The 24,244-nt window shown below is 43.7% G+C and overlaps 1 protein-coding gene across 1 annotated transcript in view; it reads left to right on the forward strand.

Moving 5' to 3' along the window:
- Positions 1 to 24,244, forward strand: part of JPH1 (junctophilin 1) — a 108,722-nt gene that overhangs the window by 76,999 nt on the left and 7,479 nt on the right. The window contains exon 4 of the mRNA XM_044293372.1: positions 22,213 to 22,847. Coding sequence (XP_044149307.1) covers positions 22,213 to 22,847 — 635 coding nt within the window. The remainder of the gene's footprint in view (positions 1 to 22,212; positions 22,848 to 24,244) is intronic.

The following is a 24,244-nucleotide window of genomic DNA, read 5'->3' on the forward strand; positions in this document are numbered from 1 at the left end:
CCTCCTCCCTCCCCAGTATTAATCATTGGAGGCCACAGGGTCGTCCCCCTATCATTGGTGGCAGTGGGCAGTTCCGATCGGAGTCCCAGCAGTGTAATGCTGGGGCTCCGATCAGTTACCATGGCAGCCAGGACGCTACTGAATCCCTGGCTGCCATGGTATGTTAGTGAGCAGCATTATACTCACGTGCGCCGTGGCTGCCGGGCGCTCCTTCTTCTGTCTGTACGGCTTCTTCTGTCTGTATGCTAATGCGCCGCATAGACCTATGAGAAGAAGGAGCGCCCGGCTACGGCGCACGTGAGTATAATGCTGCTCACTAACATACCATGGCAGCCAGGGATTCAGTAGCGTCCTGGCTGCCATGGTAACTGATCGGAGCCCCAGCATTACACTGCTGGGACTCCGATCGGAACTGCCCACTGCCACCAATGATAGGGGGACGACCCTGTGGCCTCCAATGATTAATACTGGGGAGGGAGGAGGGGGGCCCACTGCTACCAATGATGGGGGGATGACCCTGTGGCCTCCAATGATTAATACTGGGAAGGGAGGGAGGAGGGGGGCCCACTGCCACCAATGATGGGGGGACGACCCTGTGGCCTCCAATGATTAATATTGGGGAGGGAGGGGGGGGGGGGGGCGCACTGCCCACTGCCACCAATGCAGGGACTTAAGAACATTCCCGGCACCCGAACTCTGAGAGGACGCTGTGATCACCTGAGGGGTTAATTGCGCGGATCACAGCGTCCTCTGAGGTCGGGTGCCAGGAATGTTCTTAAGTCTCTGCATTCCTTCCCCCACGCCGGCCGAACTGCTAAGAGCGCCGCCGCAAGCTGCCAGCAGGTATCGGGGACATTTGCACAAGTACTCTGCAAATGTCCCGTATCGGTTCATGCTGGGGCGGGCGGCCGCGGACGCAGATTTACTAGCGGTCAGCGCACATGACCGCTTCTATGACGTCACGAAATACTGCGGTATTTAGGAAACGGCGATTATCGCCAGTTTTTTAATACCGCAGTATATCGTGATACCGGTATATCGCCCAACCCTACGTGGGCGTGCCAAAAGGCGAGTAGACGGAGTCTCTAGGTGCTGCATAGCACCTAGAGGCTCATTAGCATATTATATAAGTCTTTACTTTAAGAGTACGGTGGCAGGCAGGGAGTTATAAAGCACACTGTTATGTCCTGCTGACATTAGCACATCGCTAATGTTAGTCAGCTACATAACGTTATTTCTGATGACAGAAACCCTTTAAGAACAACTCAGACAAGATGGCCGCCCCCATAATCATGTTTAGTAATAGAATAAATAAATATGCAAACGGAAAATAAAAAGAGATTAGATAAAAAAGGAGTTGTTACCATCCGGTATTAACCGGCAGATAAAATCTTTGGTGACACATTTCCTTTAAAACCCGTTCACCGTGAGGAGGCTGAGAGAATCTCGGTGTCATGCACCTCCCCCTTAGGCCCTGCAAGATAGTAGTTTTGTGCAGCCTGTACCCTGTAAGACCCTGTTCACGTGCATTAGCCCTAAGGGAGCAGAATCTCTGTGTGTGTGTGAGACATCATAGCAGCTACTGTCTGAGGGAAAACTACAGATGGAGCCTGCAAAGGGGAAAGATGGCAGAAAGTGCAGGATACAAGTCATATCATAGCATGAATTATGATAAATGTGTCTCCCATCCACTTCTGCTAAACTCCATCTACATTTTAAGATGTTCAGTGAATTTCAAAAATACCTCTTGCACAAAAAAATTCTGACTTTTGGACACTGGAAAACTGACATAGAAGCTTGATGAATTCAGGTTAGTGTGAAACTTAACGGAATCACTGGAAGTTTATTTTACTTGCGTGAAATATGTTTCTTTATTGGCACATTTTCTGTTTTACTTTTATTACAAAAATGTAATTATTAAAAACAAGAAGTGCAGATTAATTCTAATTCCCACACTCCATTGTCTTCTACAATTTACTTTTACGATCCCTTCAATTACATTAAGTGCAGATTAAAAGTAATACAGATGTAGCAGGGTTAGCACTCCAGCTCTTAAGGCTACTTTCACACTTGCGGCAGTGTGATCCGGCGGGCAGTTCCGCCGTCGGAACTGGCCGCCGGATCCGCCGATCTGCTGCTGCCTGAAAGCATTTGTGAGACGGATCCGGATGCGGATCCGTCTCACAAATGCATTGCAAGGACGGATCCGTCTCTCCGCTTGTCATGCGGACCGACGGATCCGTCTTGTACATTTTTCGCATTTTTACCGATCTGCGCATGCGCATGCCGGAACGACGGATCCGGCATTCCGGTATTCTGAATGCCGGATCCGGCGCTAATACATTCCTATGGGAAAAAATGCCGGATCCGGCGTTCAGGCATGTCTTCAGTTTTTTTCGCCGGAGAAAAAACCGTAGCATGCTACGGTTTTCTCTTTTGCCTGATCAGTCAAAACGACTGAACTGAAGACATCCTGATGCAAACTGAACGGATTACTCTCCATTCAGAATGCATGGGGATATGCCTGATCAGTTCTTTTCCGGTATAGAGCCCCTGTGACGGAACTCTATGCCGGAAAAGAAAAACGCTAGTGTGAAAGTACCCTTACTCATTGCGTTATCTTGAGACATAAGCCATTGAAAAGCAATTGAAGGATTTAGCTTAACGCATTTAGTTTAGATAACACGTCTCATAAAGCATGTGCGTTAACTCTACTACATCTGTAATTGGACCATTTCAGCGCTGATATATTACAGCAATCCATGGATTATATGTTTCAGCATCCCTTAACATTTTATAGGGTAAATATATAGACTTGTGTTTCTATATATTGCAGCATTCATTTCATCTCATCTAATTGTTGAAATAATCTGTATGAGATGAGAAAAACTTTATTTTCAGAAAGAACTTAAACTCTTGAAAATCGGGGGTGTACAGTATGTACTTGAATGGGGATGAGCCGCAATACCAAACTCCAGCCAGTGAAGAAAAGGGGCACTGTTTCTATCAGACCCTTTTTACAAAGGACTTTATTTACAGTTCCTTTGCTTTTCTATGACGTTGGATATGAATGGATTATTATGTATAGGTTAAAGTGATACAAACCTATTTATTACAAACTTCTTATGTTTTTTTATTTATTTATTTTTTACGTTTTATTATAAACTCTCTTTAACCCTTAGGATACAAGAGGCTTTTTGGTTTTTGCATTTTCATTTCTCTTCCTTATCCTCCTGGAGCCATAACTTTTTTATTTTTCCGTTCACATAGCTGTATTAGGACTTATTATTTGCGGGACAATTTGTACTTTCTAATGCCACCATTTAATATGGCATAGAATGTAGTGGGAAGTGAGAAAACAATTCCAAATTGGGTGGAACTTGAAAAAAACGCAATTCCTTCACCGTTTTAAGGGTTTAGTTCCCATGCATTCCGTTTCCAGCAAAACTGACCTGTGAACTTCATTCTCTGGGTCAGTACGATTACAACGATAGAAGCCTATACATATGTGGTATGTCTAAATAGTGTAAAAATAAATTTGAAACTTTGAGAAAATGTTTATATATATATATATATATATATAATTTTATTTTTTTTACATCATCATATTCTGACCCCCATAAATGTTTTATAGTTATATCTACTGAGCTGTGTGGGGGCTCATTTTTTTTTTTTTAGCGGAACAATCTGTAGCTTTTATTGATAACATTTTGGAGTGTTTGACTTTTTGATTACATTTTTTCGGGTTACAGAAGCGATGAAAAAATGGCAAATTTACCATTTTGACACTTTTTTCCGTTACGCCATTCGCCATATTGGAAATTTATTTAATATTTATATAGTACGGGCATTTTTTGTCGGGGTGATACCCAAGATATTTATATTTTTTGTTGTTTATGTATTTATTTTTTTATTCAACGGAAAGGGGGGGTGATTTTAAACTTTTTTTTATTTTTTATATATTTTTAACAGTATTTTTAACTTTTTTGTTTTGATTTTGAAGCTCGTATTTGAGCCTACAAAATCCCCCCAACAATTTTTATCATGAATTTTTTATTGCTCAGAATTGTTCATTTCTTATGTTGGCCTGTCACCTGCTGGCCAAAATAAGAATTGCAGCTTAAATGCCCTGGGTCTCTTCAGCAAGACACAGCGCATTTAAATCAATTACCGACATCCTCATTGGCCGCAGAGGGTGCCGGGAGGATGCCGGCAAGAAGCCCGGAAGTGCGAGCTACATACAACTTTTTGGGGGACATGATGACAAAAAAAAATGGCAAACTGCATGTTTTTATTTTTTTTTATTTTTTTTTCATTACAGCATACACCATTCTGAAACCTTTTTTAATTTTTTAGTAGCTCAGACATTTTTGGTAATACCTGATATTTTTTTTTTATTGTTTGTATTTTTTATATGTAAAATTGGGAAAGGATTTAAACTTTTAATATATTTGTATTTTTTTGATCTTTTGAATCCTTGTCCCATTCACCCTAGAGATTCTATTAGGGTGATTGGCATTTTGACATGCTCCCTGCTGAGCTGTGCCTCGGCACAGCTTAGCGGGAAGCTTACTGTGGCAGGCCTGGGAACCTTCAGCAGCACCCAGGCTGTCATGGTAACTGATTGGAGGCCCACAATTTCACTGAGGGGGCTCTAACCTCATAAATGCCACAATATCTGTTGAATGGAGTTAATTGACCAGTTTCAGCGTGAACGCCATTCCCCATCATTGTAGCCGTGTGCCAACTGTATTTTACAGCCAGCACCAGCCACATATGGAGTGGGCCCAGCGCAGCAACCTGCTGCATACAATTCCCTGCGCATAATTCCATACATGTACAACGTTATGCGTTAAAGGGTTAATGGTAGGCACTTGGTGTTGTTAATTTTAAAACCTACATGTGCCTCATATTAATAGTAAGTGACACCATTATTAACCCTGTGTTGGACATTATATGAGGACATGATGGGGTCACTTGCTATTAATTTGAGGCACATGGCAGTACTATTATAATAACACCATGTGCCTCACATTAATACAGGCACAGAGCATAAAGCACATACCTATAAAACTGCAGGAAACCTCCTGCAGCAAGATCTTCCTGGAAGCTGATAAGTTAACAGACCCTTGATGATGTCATGTGATCAGTAACAAGTGGATGTTATTTTACATGATGATGTCACCACCAAAGGTCCATTCACTTTTCAGCTTCCAGCAGCACGCGGACGAGGTGAGTTTCCCTCTCCCCTGCCCTCCTATGCTCCCCCCCCTGACACCCCACCATCGGCCCTTCGGCTTTTTCATTGGTGAAAGTAGCCGCTGTATCACAGTGAGGAGGGACGCTCTCCCTCCTTCTCCACTGGTGCAGTCGCTTATCAGACCACAGCGCACTGTGATGTGCACCCGCCATGTTCTCAGACAGTGACTGATTCTAGGCTGCCCAGTAGCGCAGCTTAGTATCGGACAAATGCCTATCCCCGTATTGTATCGAACAAGTGTTGAAATGTCGATACCCGTTGCCGCCTTAGTATGCTGACTCCGTGGTGCAATGCTCCGTGGAAAAAATAATATGCAAGCCGGTATCTCCCAGAGAAAGAGAACCGTTTCGCTAGTGTCACCTATTGGAAGTGACTTCCTATAAGTCAATATATAAAAGAAAATAGAAGACGGGAGGCCGCGCCTCGTGTGTGTGGCTGTATAACAGCTGAATCGCACTATATATAAGAAGCGCTTACCATTTGTTGTTGTGATGAGCCACAACAACTGTAGATAGCCTTGCTGGTATTTGCCCGTCCAGCATGCGGGATCCTGTACTGCTGCCAAGGTCCTTTTCTCTGCCGCAGATGTGGCAATAGAAATAAAACTTAAAGCAATAAAAAGGGGGATTTTGAACCTTTTATAGCGGCACTGTAAACAGGAGACTACATGCCAGGTAATATTATTAAAAGAAAGATGGATTTTTATTCTATGGTCAACACGTTTAGAGAACGTACAGCCCTCTTCATCAGGACAATAATAGCGTATAAGTCACTGTTCGACCTTTCAACAAGCCTTTGAATATGACAAGGGAAAATAGCCAAGCCATATATCCATTCGAAGAACGCTTCCTGGTGCATGCCCCTCATCATTATAGAGTAAAGGTGGATTTAGACGGGTCGATGAGCAGCAGACTGTTAGGAAGGAGGCATTCCTTCCCGACAGTTGGCTGGTCATTGGGGGTGTTTGGGATGAAGCACTGCGTTTACATACAGCAATCGCCTCCACGGTACAAGGCCTTATGCACACGACGGTTGTTTTTCTCGGCCTCGTTCCGTTTTTTGCGGATAGGATGGGGGCCCATTCATTTCAATTGGTCAGCAAAAAAATGCTGATAGTTCATCTATTTGTGTTCCGCATCCGTTGTCCGTGTTTCCCTTGAGCAAAAAAAAATAGTGCATGTCCTACTTTTTTTTACATTTGCGGACAAGGATAGGCATTTATTATTAGGGATCTTTGGGGGAAAAAAACGGATCCTCCCAAAAAAAACAGACGCACAATTTGCGGATGCAAAAAACAACTGTCGTGTGCATGAGGCCTAAGAACGAGCAGTAACTATTGCGATCACTTCATACAGCTGCATTGTTTCTGGGCAGCAGATCACTGTTTCGACCACACAACCTGCTGCCCAGAAACGATCATTTAGGTGCCTGCACTAACGACAGTTTCACTCTATGAACAAGCGTTTCGCTCGTTCATCGGGTGATCTACGGCACCTTTACACAGGCAGATTGTCAGGAACGAGCATTTGCAGAAACGTTAGTTCCTGATAAACTACTCGATTCGATTATCTGGGTGTCTGAGTTCACCTTAAGATTCTGGCTGGCTGAGTGAGATGCGGTGGACACAGGTTAGGGGAGGTCCTAGCACTCAAACTCCTTAAAGGGAATCTGACAGCAGGATCTTGGACTATTATCTGCAGTCATACTTCAGATAATGAGTCCAGACTGCTATTTTTTATTTCCCTACTGTGTTCTGCTCCCCCGCTGTTAGCATTTAAGGCCGCTCTGAAATACGTTGTCAGGACTACGCAGTAGGAAAATGTTTTAAAAAAATGGCAATCTGGACTATTTATATGCAGTACTTCTCATGTATTACTGCAGATAATAGTCCAGAATGGTGGTGACTGATTCCCATTCAGAAGACCAGCTGACCGAAGATGTCCAGAGATGATCCTCTTAATGTTGAGATCAAACCGGCTACCTGTAAAACCATACCATAAATGAGGAGAGCTCCGCACCCTGACACAGTGTTTTGCTAGGAGCCGCCACCAATGTTGATCTGATTTAGGAACGGGGACAGGGAACCTCCACCATCAGGGGGTCGCCCTGGGCTAAGAGTTATACAGGGTGACGTAGGGATAGATCACCTTTTTTTTTACCTACGCCCCCTTCCTCCCTATTCACATTTTTGTTTATTATTCATTCCATAGAAATTTCTTTTTTAGTTTACTCTTCTCTTGTGGATGTTCGTCATTAGCTATTTAGCAATTTTATTAAGGGCACTTCCGTTCCCTTACCAATCTATGAAATATATTAAAGGTATGTTTTATTAATTCAATGTTGATCTGACCTTTGGTCTTACAGCGGTTGTCTGAGATAATTAAAAAATCTCAGACAACTCTCTGAATGGTCTAAAATAAAAATTTTTATACTTACCTCTTTGTTCTGCAACGTTCTCTGTGATGCCGGTTCTCCTGCCACTGCTTGTTTACAAACTGCAGCAGTGGCATACGGTGATATGCCAGTATACAGCTGAGGACAGTGATAGACTGCAGCGGTGACATGCCAGTATACAGCTGAGGACAGTGATAGACTGCAGTGGTGACATGCCATTATACAGATGAGGACAGTGATAGACTGCAGCGGTGACGTGCCAGTATACAGCTGAGGACAGTGATAGACTGCAGTGGTGACATGCCATTATACAGATGAGGACAGTGATAGACTGCGGCGGTGACGTGCCAGTATATAGCTGAGGACAGTGATATACTGCAGCGGTGACGTGCCAGTATACAGCTGAGGACAGTGATAGACTGCAGTGGTGACATGCCATTATACAGATGAGGACAGTGATAGACTGCAGCGGTGACGTGCCAGTATACAGCTGAGGACAGTGATATACTGCAGTGGTGACATGCCATTATACAGATGACGACAGTGATAGACTGCAGCGGTGACGTGCCAGTATACAGCTGAGGACAGTGATAGACTGCAGCGGTGACGTGCCAGTATACAGCTGAGGACAGTGATATACTGCAGTGGTGACATGCCATTATACAGATGAGGACAGTGATAGACTGCAGCGGTGACGTGCCAGTATACAGCTGAGGACAGTGATAGACTGCAGTGGTGACGTGCCAGTATACAGCTGAGGACAGTGATATACTGCAGCGGTGACGTGCCAGTATACAGCTGAGGACAGTGATATACTGCAGCGGTGACGTGCCAGTATACAGCTGAGGACAGTGATATACTGCAGCGGTGACGTGCCAGTATACAGCTGAGGACAGTGATAGACTGCAGCGGTGACATGCCAGTATACAGCTGAGGACAGTGATATACTGCAGCGGTGACGTGCCAGTATACAGCTGAGGACAGTGATAGACTGCGGCGGTGACGTGCCAGTATACAGCTAAGGACAGTGATAGACTGCAGCGGTGACTTGCCAGTATACAGCTGAGGACAGTGATAGACTGCAGCGGTGACGTGCCAGTATACAGCTGAGGACAGTGATAGACTGCAGCGGTGACGTGCCAGTATACAGCTGAGGACAGTGATAGACTGCAGCGGTGACGTGCCAGTATACAGCTGAGGACAGTGATAGACAGCAGTGGTGACGTGCCAGTATACATTTTAGTCTGTTGCAGGGCTTGTCTGAGATTGCTACTAATATGAGACAACCAGGGGCGGATTGGGAACTTAAAGTGGCCCTGGAAAAAATACTAAAAGTGGCCTCATTTTGTAGTCTGGTCAAAGTTGATGGAAGGCAGGACCAGCAATACCATACTGTGGCACATTATACCACCCCAACAGAGCCAAATACCACAGTCCATAACAAAATACTGCCAGCAGCACAAAATGCATCCCCAAAAACATCCACTGGCCAGCTGTGAGGAAGACTCAGGCAGCCCCCGGGGCATCGGTCCACCAGGAAATTTACTGTAAGGTCTATAGCCAATCCTCCCCTGCAGACAACCCCTGTGAGATGCGTGTTTGCCCAGCTTAAGCTCCGTACATGATTCCATATCTTGCATTGTTCGAAGACCTTTATGTTGCAAATAGATGACTTGCTTCCCGCTGAGTGACTGCTTCTTCTGCAGAGCATAATGAACACGAAGAGAAATGTTCTCAGAATAGTAATTGTTACCAGGAGATCTTTAAGACCTGTAAGTGGAGGAGTATGTGCGGGATGTAATAAATTGGCATGTTAAGAAATGCTAATGATAAGCATTATCATAAACCAAATGGAAATTATACCAACGTGAATAAAAGATCATTTCAGTAATTAAGATAGGTTTGGTTTCAGCAGTTTGTTAGATAAAAATCAGTTTTCATTCCGCTCTTTTGTTTGGGCTACAGTTTTGATGGCGAAAGTCTAAAGGTCTTCTTCTTTTGGCTGTAGTGTGGTACATCTCTCGATCAGCGGTGCTCAGCTTGTATTTTCTGCTATTGCTGTATATCATACACATTATATTGTAAATGTACACATAAATTTGACACTGAAGCATAATCCCAAACTGGCCTTGTGCATTATTGTTCAGGACTCTAGATCATACCTCCCAACTTTTTGGACGGTCGAAGAGGGACACTTATAGTTCATTATGTGAGAGATCCATTTTTCCTGTATATTTATACACGTCAATGGTTTTCTTTTGCACTAGCGCACAAATGATCTGAATATAGAAATTTCTAAAACCCAGATCACATAGAATAATGAAATATTATACAAGGCCCTAATATACAGAGATGAACTAAACACTTTCCGGCTCAATATTGTAGACGTATTAATGCAAATCTACACATCAGATCAAAGAGGGACATTTATAGAGCAAAGAGTGGCAAAGACTTGTGTCAAGTCTTGGAAGGTTTGGTCTAGTTTTCAGTATCTCTTTCTAGAAGTCAAATCACCTGGCTGTTATAGGGAATCCATTTGAAGGACCAGGAAGTAATTATTGGCACACTTATCCATACTGGATACGTTTAGTAGTAATAGTTATATGGGTCACTTGCACTGCATGTCTTGTGTGGAATCCAAGGGCCGAAGTGCAAACCAATAAACCAAAACCCCATACAAATAAATACTCATATACTATTGGATTGGGTAGAGTGGCAGAGGCCACAAAGTTATTAAAGGGGTTCTCCAGGAATAAATAAAAAAAAGAAAATACTTAAATATAATTTTATAATAAATATATTCACAAATACCTTTCATTACTTAGAGTGGCTTGTTTTGTCTGGGGAGCAATCTTTAGGAGAAATAAAATGTCCGTCATCATAGTAGTCCACAGAAAACCTGTCCTAATCACACAGAAGAACAAGTTACTTCACAACACTGAGGTAAAGAGCTGCCTCATCCTCCTCTCTGCTCTACTTGTCAGGAATCATGATCCTGAATACAGGTGAATCTCTGTGGGAATGGAGATGATGAGGAGACATGAGAAGAGGTGAGGTGTGGCTAGTGAGTAGCAGCTCTTGTTTACAGTCTCCATTACCACAGCATGTCCTGTCCGTTCTCTCTGTACTTCATGTCTCCTCATGAACTAAATTCAGCTGAAGATCTTATCGGCATCCAGGATCATAATCGCTGACAAGTAGAGAGGAGGCGGCAGCTCTTTACCTCACTGTTGTAAAGTAACTTGTCCTCATGTGTGATCAGGACAGGTTTTGTGTGAACTAATGGGACAGCAGCCATTTGGTTTCCCCTGATGATTGCTCCCCAGATAAAACAAGCCATTATAAATAATGAAATGTATTTGAGAATATATTTATAATAAAGTACCGTATTTTTCGCCCCATAAGACGCACTCCGCCAGCATTCGCTCCTGCGTCTTATGGGGCGAATGCTGGCAATTTACATCGCAGTCTGCTATGTATTAGTGAGGAGGGACTGTAGTAGGCGGGGAGAGCGGCGGGCAGTGCAGGCACTGTACTCTGTCCCCGCCGCTCAATATGTACTGTATTATACGTAGTGTTAATCATAATATCTAAACTGAATAATGATGCGCTCCCCCTGCGCTTACCGGTACATGTCACGCTCCTGTAGTACCTGTAGTAAGCACTAGCAGCTAGGCCGGGCGGCCGTAACTCGCTGAGGTCACGTGCCTGCTCCGCCTACTTCATTCATATATTATGATTAACACTACGTATACAGTACATACTGAGCTGTGGGGCCAGAGTACAGTGCCGGCACTGCCCGCTGCTCTCCCCGCCTACTACAGTCCCTCCCTAGGAATCTGTGGATGGGATAATGATGGGGGAAGGTCTGTGGATGGCATTATGATGGTGGAGGGATCTGTGGATGGCATTATGATGGTGGGGGGGGGGGGGGGTCTGTGGATGGCATTATGATGGGGGGGATCTATAGATAGGACTGTTATGTGGGGATCTGTGGATGACAAATATAGCAATGCCATCCACAGATCTCCCCACCATCATGCCATCCACATACCTCCCCATCATAATGCCATCCACAGCACCCCCCATAACAGTGCCATCCACAGATCCCCCACATAACAGTGCCATCCACAAATCCCCCACCCCATAACAGTGCATAACCCACAGATCCCCCATAATAGTGTCATGCACAGAACGCCATTAGTTCAAACCCACCAAAAGCACACCTTTTGGTTAAATAAATTTTTTTTTCTTATTTTCCTCCTCAAAAACCTAGGTGAGTCTTATGGGCCGGTGCGTCTTATAGGGCGAAAAATACGGTAATATTTAAGCATTTTTATTTTCTTAATTCCCAGAGAACCCCTTTAGCAAACTAATACAAGTATGTTTCCCTGAATTTCCACTGTCTGTAATGACTCCCGACACCTTCAGAGCAAACTTTCCATCATGCTGTGAAATCTGAAAACAAGAATACAAACAAACCCTCTAACACATGAATACAATGGAGGAAGGCCTCTTCTCACAAAGATAGCTGCACAACTCTCTGAAATGAAAATCCATTATCTTTTATAGATCGGTAAAAAAAAACAAAAAAAAAAAAACATTGCCTCCCAAAATTTCTATAGGCTGGGTTCACACCTGATCATTTTACAGCGCGTTCCTACACGCTGTAAAACGCTCAACAAGGAGAAGCCAATGCTTCCCTATCGGCGTGGTTCTCACCTGGGCGTTTTACAGCGCGTACGATCGCGCTGTAAAACGCCCGACGCCCCAAGAAGTACATGAGCTTCTTTGTGGTGTCTTGTCGCGCGTTCCCGTACATAGACTACCGGGAACGCGCGACAATGGGTGTTTGCATACTACCGGAGCCACGTATGTGAGACGCCGGAGAATCGCACATACACAGCACTCAGGTCAGTACGCTCAGGTCTGAACGCGGCCTAATGCATTTATCTCCCGAGCTCCTTTGTTTTTTTAAAGTGTTACAGCCATTATAAATAAATTCCAGTGTAAATCCACTCGTCCTTGGGTAGCTTATCAGTCCTGAACACTCCCTAAATGCCTTTGGGGTATAAACCACCCAGATATTGAACAGAACTATACTGCTATTCACTTACAATAAGCACTCAGGCATTTCTTTATCTGCTGCCCTGGAATGGACACTTCTAGATTCGTCATTACTTCATACCCTTTGGTTTGGTGATCCCATCACTTGTATCAACACCATTTCTAACCCTTTGATTAGAGATTTCATCCATATATGAGACCACCAATGCTACTCCATTCATTTAGCTCCCCGACTTTCTCTGATCACATCAGCAAAAATTCTCCCTTCTCCACCATTCTGACGTTTGGGAAATCTGGGCCCATTTAGATCTTCCAATCTCCTCCCTTCTACAGAATAATCAGTTTCTCTACAGGGACACTTCGCTTTTCCAAAACAAGCCTCCATCATGCCAACTTTTTGGAGTAATCCCATTTTTCTGCTATCTCATCAGTTTGTGAAATCCTATCCATAAAACATGGCAGGGGCTGGTGGGTGGTAGCCCCCGACACCACATTGTTGCAGGCCTGCTCCTGTCCCACCATTCATTCTTGGCAGGGCCGCACGTGGGACGGCTGACAGGAACCTATGGCTCCTTTTGCCGTCATGCCACTAAGCCTAAAGCATATGAGAAAGTCCCTGTATTGTGGTAATACTGGTCTTTGTATATTGTATTACATGCAGCATCAGTATGGTGTAATATTCGGTTTCTATATGTGGTAATACGTGTTCATGGTGTTGGCAGTATTTTTTGTCACATATATAGGTATTGTTGGTAATGTTGACTTTGGTATAGTGTTTTTTTTATTCAATATCAGTATGGTGATAATATTGTGATCCTGTGTTACAGCAGCGGCTGCGAGTTGTCACTGTCATGTTAAACTCGCCCTGTGGTCTGGACCCGCCTCCTGCTCAAATTCCCCGGGGAGACCACTGCCGGACGTGCTCCACAGAGGTTGTGGCCTCCTTGCCAGCAAAGCCTCTCCATCTCTGCTCCTCATCTTCACAAGCCAATGGCTAGACATCTTCCCCTGTGGGTTTCTGCAAAATCTGTTGCTTGCTGTGGTTTCTGTCCAGCCGAAACCCAGCACTCATGCCGGAAAGCTGCCGGATCTCATTATAGTTTATAGGGTCCGGAGGTGAACGGTAGTATCCAGCAATGCCGGATCCATTGAACTCCAGCAGGCTGCCGGATCAGATTACCGGTGATGTGAACATAGCCTTACTCTCCTGTGCAGCTACAGTGAGGAATTAATCTCCCTTTGCCTTTACTGCAACCTGTCAATAGTTGACATATTATTGTACTGTATCCTGTAAACTGTGCTCCAGACGCAAATTATAGACCAAAGTAAATTGAGGTCTGTAGTTTGGTTTGCTGGTGGCTCCAGGGACAAGCACAGAGATCTGTATTTTACCAGCTGCTTTACTTCTGGATTGCTGTGTAATTTTTGCTGCTGTGTGCATACTGTGGGGTTTCGCTCTGGTAGACAGGATTAGCGGACGCAGTATAGAGGCAACAACAAGTTCTTTGGATCAAACAGTTCAGTGTTTTATTCACACTTTAGGCAAGTGACAAAACAAAAAGTCACCTTGTGGTGTTGGTGGTAATTCACACAATGCAGGAATTTTGCCTTTATAGAGTCCTTACTGATAGCAGCACCAACCTGTTTTTACTCCAAACAGGTAGCAAGCCTTCATCCAGACACAAGGCTCCCAGATCCCAACACAGAGACATGGCTTCTGAGCCCAGCTGCCTATTTTAGGACATCCAGGTGCTGCCAAAACCCGGACTGGCACTTAAAACCCGGTCCGGTATTTGACCTCACCTGGCTGTAAATCAGCCCAGCAGCACATGCTGGGAGGAAAATACCTGTTTTCCCAGACCAAACCTCTGACTGTTTCACAATACATATTCTTATGGAATTAACCTGTGCGCCCCAAAGGTCTGCTGTAAACCTAAGTGACAAAGGGGGCGGTTACTTAGTTCTCACGCAGGAATTAAAGGAAATGTGTCATCAGAAAATGACCTATTGTTTAAATCACATTTTTATGTTTAACATTTTTAACCCCTTCCCGACACATGGCGTACTACTACGTCATGGAAGCCACTGCGTTCCCGCAATTTGCCGTAATAGTACGTCATGGTGATCGGGCGGGCACCGGAGCGGTGCGCGCACGATCATTGCAGGGGCCCGGCAGTCTCTGGTAGCCGGGCCCCTGCTGTATCCACCGGCATCGCTTTAAAAGCCGCTGCTGGTGGATTAACCCTTCTATGCAGCGGTCTGCACTGACCGCGACATACAAGGGTTTTTTTTTACCTCACCTGGCTGTAAATCAGCCCAGCAGCACATGCTGGGAGGAAAATACCTGTTTTCCCAGACCAAACCTCTGACTGTTTCACAATACATATTCTTATGGAATTAACCTGTGCGCCCCAAAGGTCTGCTGTAAACCTAAGTGACAAAGGGGGCGGTTACTTAGTTCTCACGCAGGAATTAAAGGAAATGTGTCATCAGAAAATGACCTATTGTTTAAATCACATTTTTATGTTTAACATTTTTAACCCCTTCCCGACACATGGCGTACTACTACGTCATGGAAGCCACTGCGTTCCCGCAATTTGCCGTAATAGTACGTCATGGTGATCGGGCGGGCACCGGAGCGGTGCGCGCACGATCATTGCAGGGGCCCGGCAGTCTCTGGTAGCCGGGCCCCTGCTGTATCCACCGGCATCGCTTTAAAAGCCGCTGCTGGTGGATTAACCCTTCTATGCAGCGGTCTGCACTGACCGCGACATACAAGGGGTTTTTTTGTCAGGTGAGGAAGCGCATCGAGTCCCCGCGCTGCTGTGGTGGGGACTCTGTGTCAGAAGGCAGCCTGATGCCATGCAGAGGCTGCCCAATGCCTTGCACGGCATCGGGACCTGCCTTCTACAGGTGCCGAGGAGATCCAGCCTCAGGCTGGGTCTCCTAGGCAACCTGTTAGTGTACTACTCACTGTAGTACACGAAAAGCAATGCATTACAATACAGATGTATTGTAATGCATTGCAGAGGGGATCAGACCCCCAAAAGTGAACATCAGAAATAAAGTTTAAAAAAAAGTGTTTTTAATAAAATGAATAAAGTAAAAAAAGAAAAAAAAATGCCCCTTTCCCCTATTTTATAATAAAACCCCACACATATTATATCGCCGCGTACGTAATGACCGACTCTAAAAATATATCACATAATCCAAAAATGGTGTAAAAAAAAAAGCCATTTTTGTCACCTTGCATCACAAAAAGTGCAATACCAAGCGATCAAAATGGTATGAATAAAACCGTCACCTCATCCCGCAAAAAAATGAGCCCCTACCTAAGACAATCGCCAAACTAAATAAATAACTAAAGCTCTCAGAACATGGAGACACTAAAACATCAGGGATCGCCACGTCCGTAACAAACAGTTCTATAAAAATATCACATGACCTAACCCCTCAGATGAACTCCGTAAAAAAATAAAAACTGTAAAAAAAAAAAAAAGCGATCAAAAAGGCATATACCCCTAAAATAGTACCAATCAAACAGTCACCTCATCCCGCAAAAAAGCGATCAAAAAGGCATATACCCCTAAAATAGTACCAATCAAACAGTCACCTCATCCCGCAAAAAATGAGTCCTTACCTAAGACTAGGGATCGACCGATTATCGGATTTACCGATATTATCGGCCGATATTCAGGATTTTGAACACTATCGGTATCGGCATCTATTTTGCCGATATTCCGATAGTGTATGGGGAACACAGATCGCGCTGCTGACATCGCTCTCCGTGTTCCCCTTAGCAGCACAGGGGAGAAGGAGCAGTGTCTCCTCCCCCTGTGCTGCTCCTGCCGCTGCCGCCAATGAAAGGACAGGGGACAGGAGGAGGGGAGGAGCTATGGCCACTGCTCCACCAATGAAGATTAATCTATCATTCATTCATATACAGGAGGCGGGAGCTGCAGGATCACATAGCCGGCTCCCGACCTCTATGAGCTGTAGCTGCGATCTGCGGTAGTTAACTCCTCAGGTGCCGCGGATCGCAGCTACTGCTCATAGAGGTCGGGAGCCGGCTATGTGATCCTGCAGCCAGCTCCCGCCTCCTGTATATGAATAAATGTGAGATTAAGCTTCATTGGTGGCGCAGTGCGCCCCCCCAAGCCCCCCAGGATCAGACATTGGTGGCGCAGTGCGCCCCCCCCCCCAGTGGTGGCGCATAGGGCCCCCCCACCCCAGTCGCAGTGCGCCCCTCCACAGGATCCCCTCTCCCTTGCTCCTCCGATCGGAGCCCCAGCAGTGTAATGCTGGGGCTCCGATCGGTTACCATGGCAGCCAAGACGCTATTGAAGCCCTGGCTGCCATGATAAGCTCCATTCTGCTGTGTGCACAAAGAACACAGCAGCAGGGACAGTGTGAGCTCCTATTCACCCTGATAGATCTCTATCAGGGTGAATAGGACAAGGGTTCTAGTCCCTAAGGGGGCTAAAAGTTAGTTTAAAAAAAAGTTACAAAAAATAATAATAAAAACACCAAAATATTAAATATAAATGAAAAAGAAAGATTTACAAAAAAAATAAAAAAATACACATTAACAATAAACATTAATTTTCAGCAGATTTGTGGGAATTTTTTATTTTTTTTCAAAAATGAAAATTCCCAGAATATCGGTATAAATTATCGGCTATCGGCCTGAAAGTTCACAAATTATCGGTATCGGCCCTAAAAAATCAATATCGGTCGATCCCTTACCTAAGACAATTGGTAAAAAAGTAAAAAAGCTTTGGCTCTCAGACTATGGATACACTAAAATATAATTATTTTGATTTCAAAAATGCTATTATTGTGTAAAACTTAAATAAGAAAAAGTTGACATATTAGGTATTGCCACGTCTGTAACGATCTGCTCTATACAAAGGTCACATGACCTAATCCCTCAGGTAAGCGCTGTAAAAAATAATAAATAAAAACTGCACCAAAACAACCAATTTTTGGTCACCTTGCCCCATAAAGTGTAATAATGAATGATCAAAAAATCATAGGTACCCAACTATTCCAGCAAAAGACGAGCCCCTGCACAAGACAATCAGCAGAAAAATAAAAAAAAATAGGGCGTTCAGAAAATAGAGATACAAAAACCTAATTTTTGTTTTCAAAAATGCTTTATTATGTAAAACTGAAACAAACATCATAGAAAGTAGACATATTTTATATCATTGCGTCCGTAACAACCTGCTCTATAAAAATAGCGCATGATCTAACCTGTCAGATGATTGTTGTTAAAAATAAAATAAAAACGGGCCAAAACATCAATTTTTTGATTACCATGCCTCACAAAAAACGTAATATCGAGCAATTAAAAATCATATGTACCCCAAAATAGTACCAATAAAACTGTCACCTTATCCCGTAGTTTCCAAAATGTTACTTTTTTTTTGTTTCTACTGTAGGGGTGCATAACGGGGGCTTCAAATGGGACATGGCATCTAAAAACCAGTTCAGCTAAATCTGCCTTCCAAAAACCATATGGCGTTCCTTTCCTACTGTATCCTGCCATGTGCCCGTATAGCAGTTTATGATCATGTGGGGTGTTTCTGTAAACCACAGAATCGGGGTAATAAATATTGAGTTTTGTTTGGCTGTTAACCCTCCCTTGCTTTGCTACTGGAAAAAAATTATCAAAATGTAAAATCTGCCAAAAAAGTGAAATTCTGAAATTTCATCTCCATTTTCCATTAATTCTTGTGGAACACCTATAGGGTTAACATAGTTTGTAAAATCAGTTTTGTATACCTTGAGGGTGTAGTTTCTAAAATAGGGTCATTTTGGGGTGGTTTCTATTATGTAAGCCTCACAAAGTGACTTCAGACCTGAACTGGTCCTTAAAATGTGGGTTTTAGAAATTTTCCGAAAAATTTCAAGATTTGCTTCCAAACTTCTAAGCCTTCTAACGTCCCCAAAAAATAAAATGTCTTTTCAAAATGATCCAAACATGAAGTAGACATATGGGAAATGTAAAGTAATAACTATTATTTGAGGTCTCCCTATCTATTATAAAAGTAGAGAAATTGAAATTAGAACATTTGGGAATTTAAAAATGTTTTGGGTAAATTTGGGATTATTTTTACAAATAAAGGTGAAATATATTGACTCAAATTTATGACTATCATGAAGTACAATGTGTCACGAGAAAACAGTCTCAGAATGGCTTGGATAAGTAAGTGTTCCAAAGCTAATGCCACATACAGGTGAAACTCGAAAAATTAGAATATCGTGCAAAAGTTCATTTATTTCAGTAATGCAAATTAAAAGGAATTGCATTAATGCAGCTTAAAATTAGAATTTTGAGAAAAGGTTCAATATTCTAGGCTCAGTGTCACACTCTAGTCAGCTAATTAATCCATACCCCCTGAGCAAAGGGGACCTCAAAATTGTGACTTTGGGGTTTCATAAGCTGTAAGCCATAATCATCCAAATGATAACGAATAAAGGCTTGAAATAGCTCGCTTTGCATGTAATGAGTCTATTTCATATGTTAGTTTCACCTTTTAAGTTGTATTACTGAAATAACTGAACTTTGCATGATATTCAAATTTTTCGAGATTCACCTGTAAAGTGATACATGTCAGATTTGCAAAAAATGGCCAGGGCAGGAAGGTGAAAACAGGCCCGGGGTTGAAGGGGTTAAAGACTTTGATTATGTTATTGTTAATTTTTCATGTCAATATCTATATTTAAACAAAAAACATAAAATCCTGCAGTTTTCGCACTGGCCACTAGGCCTAATAGTAAGGCACCACTTCTTGGTCTGTACAGATCACTTTACTGCAGTTACCTGCTTATCTAGTCACAGACATGATATCATTGCAGGAAGAATTAGACAGATAAGACAGGATCCACTTAGAATTACAAGTTCCTATGGAGGCCTACCACAAGCATGCTCTCCATAGGAACTGATGTTCGGCAGCCTCCTATCACTGAGGAGGACAGGGGCTGCCGCATACACACTCCGGCTCCCCTGATCCTCACGGGGAGGAGCTGCAACACTCCCAGAAGCAGGTTTTTGCGCCTCCCGATGCTGTTTATTTACGTAAGTCAGGAAGGGGTTAAATTTTTTTTTTGTTGGGCTGCCTAAATTATTTTTGCTCCATTTTTTATATGTATTTTAGAGATTATTTTTTTTTTTTATAGTTTGATTCAGGGGAAAAAGTTCAAATGTTAAAAAAGTCATTCTTTTCAAACTGTAGCTCTTTATGCTTTATATATTCAATTTCTACTAAATTAAATTATAAAAATTAGTTACCTGTTTTATGTTGGTCATTTTGATATATAATATGTATAGTTTTACGTGAACAGGGTGACTGGTGACATTTCAGTTGGGGTGGGTTTTTACAATAGCAGATATTACCTTTGTATAGAAAACACAGGCTCACACCATACACAATAGGTAATATTACAGCTCATCTCCTCCTCCTCCCTGCACAGTGACCTCTGCACAGAGCATACCTAGAAAACTTTCCCATAGAAGTCAATGAACTTCTCCTGTCAATTGTGTCTAACGGATTCCTGGTCCGTATCTGCGAGAAATAAGACAGATGCTAATGCTCAGACTCACAATCAGTAGAGCGCATGTGTCACGGGCAGAATTGAATGAAAATCGTTACGTCACAGAAGAGGGACGGACTGGAAGGCTCAAAGGGGAGGTACTGGGAACAACTGAAGAGGTGAGTACTTGGAGGAGGCAGTCTTGCTGTCTTGGGCTCTTGGAGGAGGCGGCTTTGGGCTCTTTGAACAGTTGTTGACGCCCCGCTGAGCACTTTGGACTTCATTAACATACCAATCAAAATTCATTTTCTGGAGTTCAGAAAGAAGGATAATGCTAACAAAGCTATGGTTGTAATTATGTTACGCAGCACTACATTGCATTGCCATGGGTTAAATCTAATATATAAAGCTGAGTGTATGTGTGTGCGTATTTATGTCCGCTAAAGGAATCACATTTACAATCACAAAATTTGGTACACAGGTACATCAGGTGTCCTGGAAGGTTTTAGATCGGGTCTCAGCTCTCTAGGATGTACAGTTCCTGAGATATTCCCAAAAAAATGCATTAGCCAATAGAAGCTTGGTCACATGACCCTTATCAGCCAATAGAATCTCGCAGGCCGTTAGCCTCCACAAACACAGTTTTACTCCAGGTTTCCATAACAACCCAGCCATTTTTCTTCACTGCTGTAGGTGAGCTTTAAAGGAAATCTGTCACCAGGATAATCACTATTGAAGTAAAGCTGTGGATGACACTGTTAAGGGAGCATAGTGCTGTGGAGGTCACAGATCACGGGCCAGGTAGGGTGGCCTGAAAAGACTTAAAACCCCTCCCACAGGTCCCAATAGGCCATGCCTCTGATCTGGTTAGGCCACACCCCTCCCACTCCTAAGCCGACAGGGATTTAAAAAATGAAGTTAAAAATCAATTTCTGCTGCAGGGGTGGGAGTGACGGTGACTTTCTTCCCACAGCTCACGCTCAGACAGCACAATGCTGCCGTCTCAGAGTGAGCAGTTCAAAAGGATATCCCTGTGTCTGTCCAGGCTCTGCGCCAGATGGTGGACAGGGAGTCTGAAAGCCGTACTGTCCGGCCTAAAACTGGACCTCTGGCCACACTAGGGGCAGGCTGCTGTGGAGGTCACAGTTTAGGGGATGGTCCGCTATGGAGGTCCGTGTAAAGGGGCAGATTGCTGTAAAGGCCACTGTTAAGGGGACGGGCCCCTGGAGGTCATTGTCAAGGGGGTGGTGTGCTGTGAAACTCACTGTTAAAGGGGCAGGCTGCTGTGAAGGTCAAACTGAAGGGGGTGGGCTGCTGTGTAGGTCCAATTTTAAGGAGACAGGGCACTGTGGTGGGGGGGGGGGGCAGTGTTAAGGCGGTGGGGTGCTGTAGATGTCACTTATGGGGGGATACTGTCAATATCTTTTAATGACACACATTAAACATTAAATTAAATAGATGAAATATACCTGAGCGAAGCAGGGTCCTTCAGCTAGTATAGTAATATTAGGTGACAGATTCCCTTTAAGGCAACCATTTTATAGATGTTCAGAACAAAAATTAATTTGCCGTTGTTGTTGCGTTGATGGCTTCCATTATTTTCAAGTGTCTCAGCAAGGTCCTTTGTTCATACTAAGAATAAGCTTATGTTCTTCACATTTTTATCATGTTACTAAACTAAGGTCATGTGTTGAATGTTTAGCCTAAAAATGAATATACTTCATCTTGTCTCATATAACTGTAGGTAGCCAAGAGTTCCTCCACAATATACAATTGTAGATGAAATGTGTGTCTTCATTTCTTTACAGCTTATGTACAATATTAGAGGTTCTCTGAGATTAGAAACAATGGTCTTTTATAGACACAGCACCATGTTTTCTCCAAGTTCTATTCAAGTAACATGGTTCACTTGTATGCATGGTTCTCACTTTATTTTCATTTAATAATTTCAGGGCCAGATTACATCAGGCAAAAGTTTCAAGATGTTACTGAAGTAAAAGAAAACATAGAGGAAAAGTTACCCAAAAAGCCACCTACTCCAAAAGAGTCACCTCATTTTTATAGGAAAGGAACAACTCCTCCAGGAACGCCAGAGGAAAAACGAAAGCAGCCTCAACAGTCTTCTTCACAGGACATAAAGAGAAAAAATTCTAACACTGCCCCAATAGCACCCTCAAATCTTGAAAGAAAAAGTGCTTCTACTGATAACTTACCTGTTGCTTCCTTGAAACCCCTGCCTGCTAAAGCTCCCGTGAAAGAGGAGACCCTTGTCAAACAGTCACCAAAGGCTTCATTTGGCCATAATCCAAGCAGCACTGGGAATGGGGAACTTCATGCTGATTTCCATAGCTACTATGGATCAGTGAAGCCCTCATTGCATTTAGCTATAAAAGAAGAGTCCAACCAAAAAAAGCTACCATCAGCAGTGAATGTGCCACCATCCCAGAAACAAAGCCCTAAAAAGCCACAATCAAAGCCAGATGCCAAAGAAAGCACACCTGAGCCAAAAGTTATGCCCAGATCTGTGGCACCAAAGAATCAAATAAATACTGATTCAGTATCACCTGTTGGAAATGGAATTAATTCAGTAGGTATCAGTTATAATTTTAAGGCTGGTTTGTTAATTTTTTATGCAGTCTTTCCTTTATAGCTGTCCTCCATTTGTGATTGGTTTCTGTCTTTTGGCTTGAAAGGCTACATCAAAAATCCAGACTGGAAACCCAGCCTAATGGTTTCTTAATTGGATTTGGTCCAATTTCGCTAAGTTTTAGGTTTGGCTTAGGCTACCTTCGTTAGAGCGTTAGACATCTGACAGGCAGCATTCGGTCTGACAAAAACCATGGCGTGCAGCCACTTTTGTCTGGCTGAATCCCATCATATATGCCGGGAGCGTCCGGATCGCCTCTAATTTCCCACTATAGTCAGTGGGGTCCAGGGACAGGCGGCAGTTTCCGGCTATGTCTCATCCAGATAACTCCGGCAGGCTGTTCTCTGCTGGAAGTCTCTAATGGTGTGAAACTAGCCTTATTCATTATTATCCTTCAAATTTCCCCTGGGAAATACTGTGTAAGTCAGTGACTGTTTCCTCGCAGCATGTGGAGTCAAAAGCCAAGCTAGACATGTCATCAGTCTAAGGCCCCATGCACACGGCCGTGTTTCACAGCCGTGTGCGGGCCGTGGAACCGCGGCCTGGATCCCTCCTGAGAGCAGGAGCGCACGGCGTCTATGACGCCGTGCGCTCCCTGCTGCCGGCACAGTACAGTAATACACTGGTATGATCTATACCAGTGTATTACTGTACTGTGCCGGCAGCAGGGAGCGCACAGCGTCATAGCAACCAGTGACGCCTTGCGCTCCTGCTCTCAGGAGGGATCCAGGCCGCGGTTCCACGGCCCGCACACGGCTGTGAAACACGGCCGTGTGCATGGGGCCTTAGACTATAGTGGCTAGGATAGGGTATAGCTATTAGATCATTAGGGCTCCTACCTCTGGGACCCTCATCAGTCACAAAAACAGGGACCCCGTACCCCTCCGAGCCCCACAAAAACAAGAGAGTTCTGGTGACTGCCGAGCACAGCACTCGGCTATCTCTCAAAGCTCCCATAGAGATAAATAGAGCGGCAGGTAACATAGTACATAAGGCCGAAAAAAGACATTTGTCCATCCAGTTCGGCCTGTCATCCTGCAAGTTGATCCAGAGGAAGGCAAAAAAAACCCTGTGAGGTAGAAGCAAATTTTCCCCACTTTAGGGGAATAAAAATTCCTTCCCGACTCCAATCAGGCAATCAGAATAACTCCCTGGATCAACGACCCCTCTCTAGTAGCTATAGCCTGTAATATTATTACGCTCCAGAAATACATCCATGCAAGCCATTTATTTTGGGCAGCTCTGAGGGGCGTACAGGGTGCTCATAATTGTTGGGGGTCACTGCAGAAGGACCCCCACCGATCTAATATTTGTCCCCTATCAAGCCAGTGATGAAA

Source organism: Bufo gargarizans, chromosome 5, assembly GCF_014858855.1.
Source record: "Bufo gargarizans isolate SCDJY-AF-19 chromosome 5, ASM1485885v1, whole genome shotgun sequence".
In the NCBI taxonomy this organism is placed as follows: Eukaryota; Metazoa; Chordata; class Amphibia; order Anura; family Bufonidae; genus Bufo; species Bufo gargarizans.